Source organism: Besnoitia besnoiti, chromosome I, assembly GCF_002563875.1.
Source record: "Besnoitia besnoiti strain Bb-Ger1 chromosome I, whole genome shotgun sequence".
NCBI classification, from domain to species: Eukaryota; Apicomplexa; class Conoidasida; order Eucoccidiorida; family Sarcocystidae; genus Besnoitia; species Besnoitia besnoiti.
In genome coordinates this window covers 5206207-5221994 of record NC_042356.1, presented here as the reverse complement: position 1 = coordinate 5221994, position 15788 = coordinate 5206207, and the positions used below count along the sequence as shown (strand labels likewise).

Genomic DNA, 15788 nt, shown 5'->3' with positions numbered 1-15788 from the left:
TGCGGTGCCGCTGCAGAAGCGCGTGTAACGAATACGAAGGGACCGCGTCGTAGCATTGAAGAATATAGTGGTGATCATGGCTGGCATCTGCTACTATCAAGCAGAGAATCAGCTGTAGTTCTTAGGATGCTCTCGAGCGTACCAGCAAGGCCTTACGACTGGTGTGTTCGGGGTGGCATATCCCATCGTCTCACCGTGACGCATGTTCGCATTCGGTGTTCAGTGATTGTATGAAACGGGATCTAGCAAGTTATTTATGACTAAATTGCGCTAGCGCCGAACTGGACTGTTGGAGACGAATAAGTGATGGACAGTGCTTCTGTAATTCATGTTGAAATAACAGTACACCTAACGCCATCCACTGCCAAGCCTTGATCCAGCCACAGACTTCCGGTGGACAGCCGCATGCCGGTACGAGCACATGCTGCTCCGGCAGCTGTCAAAACCGGCTGATGCACAGCCTGCACCGGCGCTTCATCAGGGTGTCCTAGTCTTCCGGAGTTCCGACTGCCAAAAGCCCCCTGACGCACAGCGGCGTGCCACACTGAAGGTAGCATGCCGCGCGCTTCAGATACCCTTGTTGCGAAATGTGTTTTTCAGCGTTACCTTTCTCATGATGAGGACACACTCACCACTCCTCTTCACGTCGTTCCGAACCGGCAAGCATTTTCTACAGGTGCCTACGTACCCTTCCCTTCTGCCGTAACACTGACTCCTGCAGTGCATCGCTATACGTAACGCTGCTCGCAATATTTGAGAAGTTGCTTCCCGGCATTCTCCACTGGAGCTGTGAATTTCGCTTTTTCCAACATCCAGCATCTCTAGAAGCAATGCGCCGCAAGATCGGCAAAGCCGGAGGAATTCGAAATGGTCAAGCAGGACAGCAGAAGGCGCATGGCCGTCAGAGAAAGACCTCCACAGACTGAAACTGTACGACGTCTTGAAACACGACTATCACCAGACATTGCCCGACGAGCATTCCACAGCTTGGAGGTGCCCCTGGCCGCAGACGAAAAACATGCAAATGTCACACGTGGCACAAGGCACAGTTAAGGAGGTAAAAGCGGGGAACAAACCGACTGCCTCCTCCACACCACACGCAAAAAATGCAGGTCACCGGCCCGCAAGTACCTTGCGGAGTGCCACACCATTACGGCAGAATGCCCACATCCACGGTGACTACACGCGACGATACGAGGGACTGAGTCCCAAGTACACGCGCGCTCCTTTAGACAGCAAGCCCTACCACTGTAGCCAACAAAAGCCAAGGAAGTGCACATACCCCCCACACAGCTCTTCTAAACACGCTGTGGGCGCCTTGGAGTGCCTGTAACAGAGACACGATGTATGACCTTGGTCCGTGCAGAAAGCAAAACGTGGTATCCACAGGCTGTTCACCTGTATAGCACCTACTGGTACACATGTGTTTTCTTCGCATGTAAACATGCTCACATACACGCACTCACATGCACAAACAAGCTTGTATCCATGGTATAGACACCTACACGAATGACTCCACCACAAGATACACTCTCCGCAGCTGTAAACGGTCACCAGGGCAAAAATCCAGTGGAAAAATATATGCATTGTGACACCGGCCCCGCGCAGTCTTTGCAGATCTTCGTCTCTCACACGACTAATTCCTTCGTCGCTCTGAACTCCTCCATCAACGCGTTCGCGTCCTTTTCCGTTACGCTTGCAAGGCACCGTACACAAATGATGGCAAACTAGGAGAAGCGCAGCTCTAGGCATGCAAAGACGAAAGTCCTACGAACGATCCTTACACAAACAACCCGGACAGACAGGGGGCAGCTTCCACAACATCCAGCTTCTCTGCGACAAGGCGAGCTTGCGCGGCTGTTGTTAGGTTCTTGACAAGCGCTTTATCTTGCCACATTTTCAAAAGCAAGGCATTCCGCCAGTCATCATGTCTCAGGGGAAACCAGCGGAACTAAGCAACTCAAGTTGACGAGTTGCTCACAGGTTCAGTACTCACTTCGCGTGTTCTTCGGTGCCTCCACGTCCACTGCCTTCAAAACGCGTTCTGGTCACATGGCTCTGTCAAAACATTTTCCAAGCTCCACTCAGCTTCTCGAGGGTCGACTCGGAGGGCCCCCCGCAAGAGACGCACGGTCGCCAAGAGTGTCCGTGGGGGATCCGTCGCCCTTCAGGTGCAAAAACGTGCTGATCTCCGGCATCGAGGGGACATTTTCTGTCTGAAGACTCAAAAGGAATGCCTCCGTTTCCTTCCTTGCGCTCTCGTCTTGCCCACCACCGAGTCCACTCGACGACCGGCTGAGTGCAGTATTACTGAACGCAAAAGGCCTCTTCATACCTGCAGCTTCGTCCTGGAGCTGCTCGGGGACCTGCCAGTTGATCCGATGCAAATGTGACGCGCTGTCGCTCATCACCGCGCACGCTGAATCCGATCTTCCCACGTCGGACAGGGGGCCAGAAAAGGCTGCTGCGGCACCCTGCGGAAGCGCTTCGGAAGACGGACAAGACGGCGAGTTGGCCTGCGGCGTTCTTCGCATCCTCTCCCACACCGCCGAACTGCCGAGCAGCTCGCCAAGCCCTAAGAAGCCAACCTTCTGGGATTCAGCCATCTTCGCAGGCTCAGGCGGGACCTCTGTAGTAACCAAGCCATGAGACGGACCACCCGCCGGCTCAGTGCCGCACCCAGCGGTGCCGGAAGCCAGATCACTGGTGCGTTCGCCCTTCATCTCCACTCCCGCAAAAGCAGGTTGGTAATACATCACCCCTGACAAAGCACGCAACTGCGCCTTCTCCGCGTGAGCTTTATCAACCCCTACAGCCCCACAATCAGAAGAAAGAAACCGAAGGATGTCCGCTGCGGAGGAACTCTTGTCGGAGGCCCGCACACCGATCTCTGGCGTGCTGCTCTTCCTCTCGTCTTCACTGAAAAGAGTGCCCTCACGCGCCGTGCTGACAGAAGGGCACGGTGCCTCAGCCGCACCCACACCTTCCTCGTCGGACTTCGCAGCTACGGCAAACTGCTCTTCGTCACTATCTCCCACTCCACACACCTTGCTACTGCAAGCACTTGCATTATCATCTCCAAATGTTCGAATGCCCCCTTCTGCCGAATTTTCAGCACGCGACCCCGCTTTCTCTGCAAAACTTTTCGATCTGCCACATAGGTCAGCAGCAGCCTCTCGCCCAGACTGATTGATATCAACGCCAGACGCAGCTGAGCAGCATCCGGCTTTGCCGTCCTCCGCAATCTCATGATCACTCGACCCGTTGCCTCCGTCACACTGAAGTCTGCTCACCCCCCCGTGGTCACCCGCCAGGCCGAGCGCCTCAATCGTAACTGCCAACAGGGATTGACGCTCAGCCAGCACCCGACGCTGGAGCGCGATAAGCGAAAGACACGTCTTGGCAAGCTCCGCGATCTGTCCTTGCCGCGCACTGAGGCTCTGGACAGTGCGCTGGAGAGCGCAGAGGGCGTCCGACACGCTCGAGTCGACTGATGCGCCGCCCCTTTCGCTTACGTCCCTTGGAATAGAGCATGATGATCCGCTAAAAAGCGTCCCTTTGCCTCCCTTGCCCCGCCCTACGTCCCCGTCCAACTCCTTGTGTTGCAGCCAACCTTGCTGCGCCTCGGGCTGCTCAGCGCCAGTCCGCTCCCTTGCCACATCCAGCGCAGAAACACAGACTACGGTAGAAGCAGCAGGCTCCACCGAGGATTCCTGTGAGCAGGACGACGCGCTTGAGCACGGCGCTGCGCTCGGAGAAGAATCGCTGGTCGGAGAAGAAAGCGCAGCCAGCTGCGGAGTTGCATCTCCTTCTTCCTCTTCCCGTGAAATTTCTCCTCCTGCTGCTACCGATCCCTCTGAGTTCTTCACAGACAAACCCCCTTTACCCTCACAGCTTCCTCGGTTTCCCTGTGTGCCTTGTTCCACGAGCTGCGCCCTCCGTTTGATGCCTTGGGCTTCCGCCGAACTAGCTCTCCCTTCTGCCTTCAGGGCAGCATGCAATAGAAGAAACAGCTCGATGTTATCCCTGAAAAGCTGCTGCGCAAGAGCTGCGACAGTGCCAACTCGAACCGTGGCCTCATCGCGCTCTCGCAGCCTTGCGTGCTCCTCCATTTCTTTGCCAACTGCTTCCTTCACCTCGTTCTGGAGATGTTGGATCGTCCAGAACTCCTTCAGCAACCGCCTCGCCCGATCCTCCTGTTCCCGCTGAAGAACCCGAAAGCGCGATACACAGGCCGCTTTCACGTTCCCTCGCTCCGCGCCGCTCGCCTCTGCCACTGTTTGAACAGGCGATTGCTCCGCACTCGCCACGGGAAGCAGGAGCTCTCGCCTCGTCCCTGTTTCAGCGCTTGCTGTGCTTTCCTCGCTTTTGACGCCAAATCCCGCAGATTCGGATCCTGCGGAAGCGCCGCCGCAGGGGACCCGAATGGGCGCAGCGGTATCGCTCATTGTGCTGCCGTCACTAGTGCTGCAACTCGAGTCGTCCGCTTCGGCCGGACTTGGTGACCCAAACTCACCTCCCCCAGCTGCCGCGTCGCTGCTGAGGCTCTCGTTGCCCGGTTTCTCTGGTTCCGACGCCGCTTCGTGTGGAAGTCGACTTTCAGCTGCATGACATGCAGCAGCTCCCGTCGCATGTGCCTCACGGCTCGCGCCCTCCGCAGAGACACCAACGCACTGCGCTCTCTCCGCCACTCCAGCAGTAACAACGCAGTCTCTGCTTGCTGCGTCGCTCTTAGCGCGTCGACAAGCTTCCTCTTTCTCTGCCGCCGCCGCCGCGGCTACCGCCCCTTGCGAGGCTTCCGTCGCTGCGCGGAGAGTCCGAATGGAGAGGCTCTGGATGCTCGAAAGGGCCTGCGACGCCGCGTCACGAGGACGTGCGGGATTCAACGATTCACGCGAAGAAACGCTGTCTACACGGAGAGGAAGAAAAGAGGCGGGCGTGGAGACACCGTCCTGTGCATCGCCTTCAAGTACCCCACCGACATCCGAAAACACGGAAGAAAACGCAGACAAGAGGGGAGCTTCTGTCGCACATGCCAGACGACAGAGAGAGGCAACATGCGAGTTCAACAAGCGATCTGCAAGAGACTCTGGACAAGAAAGCTTCAGGGTAAAGTCTCGCTCAGGTCGCTCACGCTTCGTCCCGCTCATTGCCTCCTCGCAAGTTGCCCGCTTCACACTCTCGCCGCCACCAACAGTCGTCATTTCTTCCTCCGCGGACTGAGGAGCGGGCCCTGAACTCCCAGCACTGCCGCTCTGATCCTCGTCAGACTCCAGGGTTTCTTGTTTCCCCGATCTCTCATTCTTCTCTGCCTGTTGCTCGCCGAGAACAAAGACAGAAAGGAGATCCGAGACGGCGCACAGAACCGCACTGGGCAGAGTGGAAACAGTGCGAAGACTTGCATCATGCAGGCCGAGGAGCTTCTCCCCCTGCTGGAACACACTGGCAATTTTCTCACGCTTGCCTCCTGGGTCGTCGCCAGCGGTACCCACAGAGCGGCTGAGGCTCGCAAGCACCTCCGCCGAGATACACCCCCGTGTCCGCGCACAGGCCCTACTCTGCTGGAGGACGCTTCGCAGAAGCAGAGCATCGCAGCCGCTTCCTCTGCTAACTCCTTCCCTGCCTCGGGGGTCGTCAGGAAGGGAGCCAACGGCCTTCTGATCACGCAAGACGCCCTCAGCGGGTCTCGAGCCACGTGCGTGTGGAGTCGTGTCACTGTATGGTGCAGGCAGAGTATTCTTCTCGCCAACCACAACTCCCTCTTTGTCTTCCATCGAAAGCAGGCGCGCCATTTTCTCGTCAGCGAGGGGAACAGAAAGGTGGCGGAAACCGTCACTGCGACCGCGGCCCCCCGCTTGAGAATGGAGCGCCGCCCGGTCTGCGAGCAACTGCATCAGCCGCGGATCCGACAGCGATAAAGAAGAAACGCTGGCGTATACAGGAAGTCCAGCAGCCGCCGACGGATACAGCTCAGCAGTTGACGCAGATGTGATGGAAAACGAGCCGCGAGAGCTCAGACTCGACGGCAGACCTTGAATTTCACCTCCGCATTTGCGCGTGTCTCCACGCTCTCTGTCCTTCCCTTCAGTGTCCCCCAACGCAGAAACAAGGCCAGGCTGCGGGCGTGTCGCGCGCCTCGCCTCTAGCCGACGTCCATAGTCCTCCGCCTTCCAGTCGCTCGCCGCCTCAGCAAGGCCTTCACCTCCGGGATGGGCTCTGCCCCTCTGGAGCGACTCCAACACGCAGCCATCAAAAAAAGCCTGCAGAAGGGATGCGGTTCTGTCGTCATCCATGGACGACTCCACAAGAGCCACATCTGCGTTCTTCGGCAAAAATTGGCTGTCTTCCGTCCGGGGAAGTCCCTGTTCTTCTCCCCCTTCCGCTGCTCCCTGCAGCAACACTTTTTGCACGCCTCCAGGGCGATCTGTCGAATCGCCGCCAACACCGACTGGCCTGAAGGCGCCATCCCCAACGACGTCCTCTTCTGAATCCTCTTTGCAAGCTGTTTCCACAAATGGAGCTTCACGTCCTGCCTCCACTCTCCCCAGTCTCATGGTTTCGCCTGCGCCGCCGTCTGGCGAGCAGTTTCCTCCTGGTGTGCCTTCGTTCCACCTCGCACACTCCTTCCCCGCCGACGCCACAGCCAGGGCCAAGGCGTCCGCAGCTGCTGAGGCAGTCGACGCGAACGAAGACAGAGGAGTGGAGAAACCGGATGGAGCCAAGGCGGCGGACGAAGACGCGGACTGCTTCGGATCGTCACTGGTGTGCGCCAGACAACTTTCCGAAGCGCTGTCAGCGGAGGAAGACGCAGGAAAAAGTTGACGAAGAAGCGCCAGTGGAAGCTGCAAAAGACAAAAAAAAGAAACCCGTGCCTTCTTGAAACGGCTGCTGTGAATGCAGCGACATCCAGCGACCTACGATTATTCCAGGGCAGTACTTGCCACCGCCACAAAGACATCTGACAAGTACGCCCTAGGAAGACCAACAAACACCTGCTTTCCGCTGAAGTCGCTCAAGCTACGTATTCATATATGGAGGAAAAAACCACCTGCGTCGGCAGCTCACAGACATGCCCTGCCGCATGGGAAATGCGGGTCAGTGACGCCACACACGAAAGAAACTTTGTCCACAGGCGACGTGTCCAGCAGACGTTGAAAAGAAAACTCCTTCGATAACCGCAGAACACTCAGGTGGAGCTCTCACTTGCTTGCTGACGTCGGAGAGAGGCGACAACGCCGCCTCGTCTTCTGCAAGGCCCTGCGTCTGCATCTCAGAATTTGCTCGCGCCTCAACGGAGGGGGCAAGGGCAGCAGAACTCACGAGGGAGCGCACATCGCTTGTCGTGTTGCGCTTTAATAGGCGTTGCTGGTCAATATGCTTCGAAATCCTCGCATCGACCCCATCCGCCCTTTTCGGCGCCTTGTTCGTGGGAAGTTTAGAGACGAGTCTGCTGTCCGCACCCGTCGCCGAGTGCCGACAGGAGGTCGTGACGCCCGAGCCCTCCTCCGCCCCCGCGACGCTTTCCCTCCGCCTCTTGAGACCCGCTCGCCGCGATCTCACGTCGTCCGTTCTCCCCGGAGACGCCACGCCCCCGTTCACGCCCTTCACCTCCACTTGGCGCTCTCCCTTTGCCCCTTTTCCAGAATGCGATGTCGAGACAGGACGCGAGCGCGCGGAGGCGCGAAACGATGCGCTCTCCGACGTGGCTGTCGGCGACGAAGGTTCACTTCCCAAGACGGAGTCCTTAGCGCTCGCTGTCGCGACGGAATGCGCCAGCCCATTACCCGCAAACGGGCTCAGAAACGCGTCCACACCTTGCGGCTCAGACAGGCCTTGGGCTGCTGCTGCTGGACACGACCCCGCTGCCTCTGCCCCCGCAGCCGGCGCTCGAGAGAACCCGACATCGGCGGCGGATTTGTTGGAAGGAGAGGCGGCACCAGCGGCGGCAGGCGCCACGGCGTCGTTTGCCAGCTGAGTGAGCGTTTGCTGCTGCTGCGCTCTCTCCGCCGCAAGGAGAAGCGTTTGTTGGCTGGGAAGTGCGCCGTGTGTCTGCAGCAGACATACAGGAGAACCTGAACGAACTCGATTTGACAAGGATGAGCATGAGGACGCAGGCAGCACGACAAGGCAGCAGCACCAAGAATTCCTCCCCCCGTCCTAGCCACACGCGTATCGCTGTCAGCAACACACGTATCCACTTTCCACAGAAGAGGCCTCGCGACACCACACGGAATTGGAGTCGTCAAAGGGTTTCGCTGCAAACATACAGCTTCAGAAACACGCTCCATATCATCTCACAATGTCGGTCTGCATTTCACACGGCACACTGGAGACCCTACGCCCTCCAACACAACGAACCGTAATAAGCCAAACAGTTGCGGTGGCGACACGAACCTGAACGAAGCGGATAAAGCACTCCGCCAGGCACTTTGCCCTCTCGTAGCCGTAATACTTTGCAGAGTATGTCCGCATGCACCGCCTCCCATCTTGGTAATATCGCGTCCTCCATTCCTGTAGGCCCCACAGAAGGCACAGAAGGAACCAGGGTAAAAAACGCAGCCACAAACCTCACTCACATCACGCGCACTTCCCTGTTCCACCTCACACGCTACTCTTGACCGCTGGTGGGCGGACAGGAATGATGCGGACCTAGCTTACCTGCTTGTCAGGATGGTAAGAGGCCTTGTTGTTCCCGATGAACACCGTCCGCGGTTTTTCCCCCGCTCCAGCGGCGTCGTTCGCCCCTTCCGCGTTCGCAGCTCGCGAACTCGGCGCGAACTTGGCTGCGTCTTCAGCTGCCGCCGCCGCCAACGTTCGACCCAGACCGCTGTTTGCTCTTTTCACTGTCCCTGTCTGCACCACCCGCCCGGTCGCCGCCGGCGGCGAGGGGCCACAGGCTGCTGAGGCTCGCCTGGCTGGCGGCCCTTCAACGTGGGAAGCGTCCGCCCGACTGAGCCGCTGTGGCTGCACGGGCTGACGACCGGCATACGGCCACAGTCGAGGCGCCGGCGAAACAGGACCAGACACCAAACCCGCCAGCTGCGCCGCAAGCGTCAGCGTGCCCGCATGCCCCTGCTGCCCTGGGGCTACCGCTCCACCGTGACTTGCAAGCTGCTGCTTAGGAAACTGCTGAAGAAAGAGCATCGCCGCGTCTTCCTCTCTGCTATCCGTCGCTGCCTTGTCGAAACCGACGCCCTGAGCCTGAAGGAGATTTGCCAGCGCAGCGGCGTGCGTTGCGCTGTTTGCATCCATTCCTGCTGCCGCAGGTGATTCGCATGTGAGACTGCCACTCCGTGCGATCTCAGGATGAACAGAGACACAATTACTTCCGACCAGGGGTAAGGACAGAGGCATCCTTCCGCCAACAGGGGCGACGGAGGAAAAAGCGGAAGGAGTTCCATCTTCCTTCTTGCTCGACGAGAGCGGCGAAGCGCCTCCGAGGCCGAGGCTCTTGCCGCCATTCGTTTTCAGGGCCGCGACGACGTCTGCACGGCTTGGGGATGTGGCACTGCCGGCAAGGAGGAGGTGAAGCCACGGATCCTTGTGGGAAGACAAGCTGCTGAGCAAATCGGCGGTTGAAGTAACCGGCGTCACCAGACCCGCAGACGCTCGAAGCACTGAAGGTTGAGGCAGAGAAGCAGTTCGCAACGAAGTTTGCGCGGAGGACTTCCCGGCGCCCGCCACTGACGCCGCGCAGCCGGTAGTCGCTGCCGCAGAGAAAGAAGCATTAACGCCTGCGCCTGAGGACGACGTAGCCGCAGAGGGCGATGCGTCAGGACTCGCCGTGCAAGAGGTCGAGCAGGAGGAAGGCGAAATCATATCCGTGGCATTCAAAGGGGTCGACATGCCGCTCATATCCTGGCAGCCCGCAAGCACCATGCATGCCTGCGTTGGAAGCGATGACAGGGACTGAGGCACATAAGTCGCGGCGGCTGCTGAAGGCGCGACGGCGTAGCCCCCGTGGCCTGCATTCTTTAAGCCGGCTGCCACCATTCCCAGAGAGGATCCTGTTCCATTCAAAAATGTAGCTGGAAACAGCTGGCGTTCCTCTGCTGTCGCGATCCGAACTCCCGATGGGTTTCCAGCCCCCTCAGCCGTCCTCACTCCGCAAGAGGCTAAACCTGACGACATTTTTGGAGAGGAATCTAAACTCGTTCGCCAAAGCAAGAACGAAAAAACAAGAGAGCCCTTTACGGTCGGGCAGAGGAAGGTAACACAAAGGAGAAAGGCGCGCGAAGCGCATGCCCCGAAGTCAAACTATCACTGATACGGGTACGCACGAAGCGGACACAGCGGCTGCCGTTACCCCAGGTGCAGGACGATGTCAGACGCTTGGTGAGTTGTGAGGCAACGCCTACTCAACACCGGAAACAGTTTTACTGACCCTGAGGCTGTTCGATATCCCGAGTGTAGTTTCCGCGACGCGAGGGCAGGACGCATACCTGAGCTCACGCGCGATCGATACGTAAGCTGAGCTAGAGGGACGAGCTCAACTATGGAGCCGGTCAACAGACCCGTTTATTTGAGCTCCGCTTGGTGAACTCCAGAATGCAACTCATGCGACTTCACCACGCCCACTGAATCACATCGTTATGTCGAGGCGGAGGCATCCAGCAGGTGGAAACCTCTCGTGTGGCTCAAGTTTTCCCCTGCAGCCCATGGGTCCATATTGACGCCGAAGCGCTCTAGTGTCGGAGCCTACCGACGATACTACGCCAAGAGAGATGGCCTCAGCCGCCGTCCGCAAATGCCCAAGTAAACGAGAAATAATGCACGAGTTATGGCAGCTCTGCTGAAAGCCCTCGACCACGTAACGCTGTGATAGAGACGCCTACTACGCCCGACCCCTCGTGGGAGACGGAGATGGAGCCGTAGGGGAGGAACAGCGGACCCGAGACATCGAAGCAGACGACAAAACCAATATCCAGCAACTGCCCTCAGTAAACTATCTCTTTCGGAAGCGTATGGGTGAGGTTTCCCTGAAAAGAAACATGGTGACCGGCGCCAGCCCCACCACACACCTCGAACCGAACAAAAGGGGAAACGCTGCCAGCCACATTTGATTGATCGCGCGTCCGGACGGCGACTCCAAAAAAATTTGGTCGCTGCTCTGTAACAAGTGAAACACCTTGATCCCGAACAAGAAACTGATAAGAAGGCATGGAAGGGAAACCGGCGTACATTCTTGTCTTCCCCCGCGCCCGTCGAGTGGAGGGTGGCGGGCGAACAAGAGATGGATCCCCCCGAGAGCACCGACGAGGTGCACAGAACGCAGAGGAAACACGGGTGACCGCCAAAGCAGAGGTCGGCCGTTAATATTTTCCACGTGCCAAAACGTTGAAGCGGCACAGAAAAGGAAAAAATTCGTGTGACAGAACTTCTTCCGCAGGGGCAAACGTTATACTCCAACAGATTACGCATGGAAGAGGTGGAACAGCCGGATACCGCCTGCCTTGAAAAAAGAAACACGAAGTGAGTGAGCACCTCCAAATAAAGTCGCAGAGGAGAGTATTCGCGTCAACGGAAGGTGTTTGGAACGCGCGCACAAAGTAAAAACACTGCGGGAAATGAGTCGTCTCACCCCCCGAACTCCAGTGTATCCGTATCGCTAGTCATTCCAATTCGATTTTCGCGCTGGGGAATTCAAAATCACTCTGACAAAGTGTAGTATCACATCTCAGTGCAACCGCAACCGTCTCACAACTTTGCTTTACTCTTCCACTGCTCTGTGGACCGTGGCAAACCCCTCCCCATATGGTGAGAAACCGACCGACCTCCAATTTTTGTCCGCGACGGACACGAAAGGACCCATTCAGTTCCCCCCAAAAGTTTAACACGCATTCCTTGCCCGACACACAACAACCCTCCTCGCCTGCACTTTGCTCTCCGGTGGGAGGGAGAACGTGGGAGGGAGGCAAACCGACTGCAGTGCCGATCCGACACAGCAGCTGCGCTATGGCCCCCCTAGCCTGCCATCTGTCGCTTCGCGCTCTGCCCTGGTAGTCTTGACAACCCTAAACATCGCGAACGCGCAGCGACCCAGCACCCAGGCAGCCCTAGAAACTCCAGTCCACTCCTACGGCGACGCGGCCGACGGTGGAGGTGGGAGTGGTCGTGGTCGTGGTGAAGGTCGCCAGCGCCACCACGACAGCGCGTCCCCGGCAAGCAGAACGGTTCGACGATATTTGCCGATTTTCGGTGGGGGGAGGGTGGAAACGTGATGAATACATTGTGGTACACCCGGGCGAAGATTCCAGTGGGAGGTTGTTCCGTCTCCCGAACGAAGCGGTGACGAATTGATATCACCGAGACTCCTGTGTGTTTCCCAACGTCGTGTCGCTTCGGTGGAGTTTCTGAAACGGGAGGCCCGTGTAGCCTTTGGCTCGCCCGTCAAGGATTTATTTCAGCCGCGTGTGCGAAGTGAAAAGTGCGAATATCGTAACCACTAGCACCGTTTAATGAGGATCGTCCCAGACGGTGCCCCTGTCCATCGGTATCTCCACTGCTGTCAGTCCCATGGTCGCGCGTATCGACACGACACGGCGGAACGACCGACGGCGCTTGTCGTAGCGATCATAGGGGCAAGTTGCCATCCGATTTACTTCTGAGAGCAACGAGGCAACTCCGCAACGTAGTTCAACCGCAGGCATATAAGCGGGGATACATGTGCCGGATCAAGGCCATGAATTCGTGAGGAGCTCGTAGGACGGGCTGCAGACATCTGGGGTTTACCTGCAAAGGGTCCCGGTCGACACTGTCTGTGTCGACAGCTTTTTCGCCGTCGCAGGTGGGATTTGGAAAGAGGTTTGCTAAAGTCAGGATGACCGGATGAGGCGCGCCATCCAACAGCGACCGACAACGACTACTGGCGTTTCGCCCGCGGCCTGGACGGAGCTGACGTCTGTGTGTCCGTCGCGTGAGCATCTGACGGAACCACAACCTGCATCGTAAACGTGATCTCCCACCGACGGGCGTCCTCCACGTACACGCGATAAGGCCTCGACACAGACCGAGCAGGCACGCTAGTATGTAACGGATTCAATCCGCGGGTGTTCAAATGCATGCCCTAAACCCCAAATTGAATTCACAAGACTATATATATACCCGTTCAGGTCACTACTGTTCGCACCGTAAAACAGGCAAAGGCTGAGCTAAGGTCGCGCCACCGGCATCTACACTGGAAGTTATGTACCGCTCCAGCCTTGCACAGTTAGCGTACTGCGGCACACGCGATCACTCCTGTGCCATAAAAAGAGTTTCCGGACATCGCCGCAGACAGAAGACGCAAGTGGTTGGAAAAACTCGAGAATACGTGGTGGTTATGGGGCAGTTCTCCTGGTTCATCTCATGGAGTGCCCTATTGTTTGTTTCGGCGCTAGATCGTATCAGAAAAGGGAGGAAGCATCTGTGATACAGTTGTTTGTGCTAGACTCTGTCGGTGGCGAAACGGTACAAGCGGGGAAAGCCTGAGCTACTGGAGGGGCGATCTGCCAGGTGGAACGCTTCGATGACTAGTCTGAAGCATACGTCTTGACGAAGAGGTTTGCGGGATTTTAAAGCTTGACTGCCGCCTCGACGCCGCTGCCGTAACCCAAAGACGCAGATACTTCTACGGTCTCTGGACTCGTCAGTAGGACGCCTAAACAAATGAGCACTTAGTGAGACCACAAATACAGCGCATTGTCTCGGAGAAATCAGGAGGTACGAATAGTTGCCATTTTGGTCAACGAAGATGTATCCGTCCAGCAGGCACCATTGATGAATTGGTCGGGGATGCCGGTCTGAGACAGGGCTAAAAGCCACATTTCTGGAAACGTCCTGAACCAGCCCGAGAACTCTTTCCATCCGACTATTTTTTTCAATATGCCCATTCGGAGCCGATGATCTATCCATCTATCTATCTATATATAAGCTATGCTACGGAGACAGTGACACTACGCACACTTACAGCGCATGTGCCAGAGGCTGCAAGTTAATTTGTTTGCCGCTGGGCTTCAGTGACCGCGGGATACGACCCCTACAACACAAAAATATATAAAAGAAGAGTACTGCTATCAGCTGGAAACAATCTACACACTGCCAGGGAAGACCGACAACCCGTTTCAGCACGGATTTGTGATATGCGGGCTCGAGCAATTGTTCGCAGACAACGCTTGCCGCCGATACGGATACCGTCTACGTAGTTACCCCTCGCGCGCACACACCAAGAGCCGAGAAGTTTCAACCGGGCTACGAAGGCCCTGGAGCACTTCTTGGTTGCCCTGTTCCGGCGTTCTACGCGACAAGCTTGCATCAGCGCGACCACCTCTCTACACGCAAGCAGTATCCGTAAACTTAGTGGGGGATCGAGTCTTGGACTCACTTGTTGCCCCGTACAAATGCCGAAACCTAACGACTGTGCCCTCGAAACGACCATCCCCATGAGGATAGACTCACGAATGCTTGTGGGGAGGCACGAAAAGAGAACGCAAGGCAGGCATCGGCTCTACTCAGCCCCTAATCGCTCAGTAGACGACAGCCAGCGCGTGGCACCCAGAGGGTAACTCAGGAGACACCGGGCTTGCTTGTGGTGACAACGAGCAAGGACCGGGAGCAAGCAAGACATGTCTCCGCTATGAAGAGGTTCACAATCGAAGGTACACATGCCGGAGGTGTCCACACAGAGAGGAGAGATGATCGCATTGTACAAACATCAATGCTGACAGGACAAGCATGTACTGAAGAGTGGAGGAGTCGCGGCCCGCTGTGCGCAAAGTAGAGGCGTGGCACTGGCGTCTGTCTAAAGTGCCCGCTCTTGCTGGCACACTCTCAGCACCCGTAGAAGCTGTTCCACTGGCGAAGAAAAAAGCACATCGGTGCCACGATTGAGAAATTCTGCATTCGTATCGAGGAACTATCGCCGCTTAGGCTATGGAGCCGTCAGACACCGCCCCACGCTGCCGAAGAGCCTTTCGTCCCTCGTTTCCGCGCTAGTTTCTACCCCTCGTAGCTTCTATTTTCCGAGTCATTTGGCCAACGTGATAACGCGAAGTCCTTTGCTGCTCGCAGCTATGCCGTTGCTGTTCCGTGCTGCATCGCCTTCCTCGTCCAGCGCAGTGGCGCTCTGTGAAGCTTGCTGGGGCGACGGCGTTGCTTGTCTCTGACTCGTAGTTAGTCATGCATCGACGGCTGTGCCGTTAAGGGGAGACTGGAATATGTGCTATGCACTGGGTCTGGTAACATCCACCCTCCGCAGCGGAGCTTTCCGTGCTCCAAGAGCGCGCTAGATCTTCGTTTTTCACGTCATTACTCGTCTCTGAGCATCGGGGGATGTCGTGCACACTTGCCCACCGAAGGGCACGTCACGACTCCCGATGCATCTGTAACGTGATGCTGGCGGACACAGTTTCCGTGTGCGATACCCTATTTCCGAGCTTCTCCGCTCACTGGATGGTCTGGGGGGGCATCTAGAGTTCCGTGAGGAGCCCGCACACGGACGCAGGTAAAATGGTGTCCCTCCTTCGCCAGTTGTGAACTTTTCTGAGGTCTTCTGTTTCACGCTTGAACGGCTGTGCGAACCATCGGCATCTATGCACGTTATCTGTGAATTACCAAATTCTTCAGAGAATTAGGCCACCTCCAGATAGGGCGACATGTATACTGCCGCGTAATAGCATCGGAGTCATTCCCCGCCGGTATCTCGGCGTCCAGTGGGAGATTACCTGCACACGCTTGTCTTAGAGTTTGGTTCAAGGACTTCACCTACAGCCACCGTCTGGATGTCGGGGCGTCGAAACATCCGAGGGAAA

At 57.1% G+C, this 15788-nt stretch overlaps 1 protein-coding gene across 1 annotated transcript; it reads right to left on the bottom strand.

Annotated features, from left to right (window-relative positions):
- Positions 1 to 2084: 2084 nt before the first annotated feature.
- Positions 2085 to 10131, bottom strand: BESB_007420 (uncharacterized protein; the record flags this gene model as incomplete). Its single annotated transcript, XM_029359496.1, has 4 exons — positions 2085 to 6842; positions 7204 to 8049; positions 8395 to 8511; positions 8659 to 10131. 4 exons carry the CDS (start codon positions 10129 to 10131, stop codon positions 2085 to 2087), a joined length of 7194 nt encoding a protein of 2397 aa, XP_029222409.1.
- Between the last annotated feature and the right edge of the window lie 5657 nt (positions 10132 to 15788).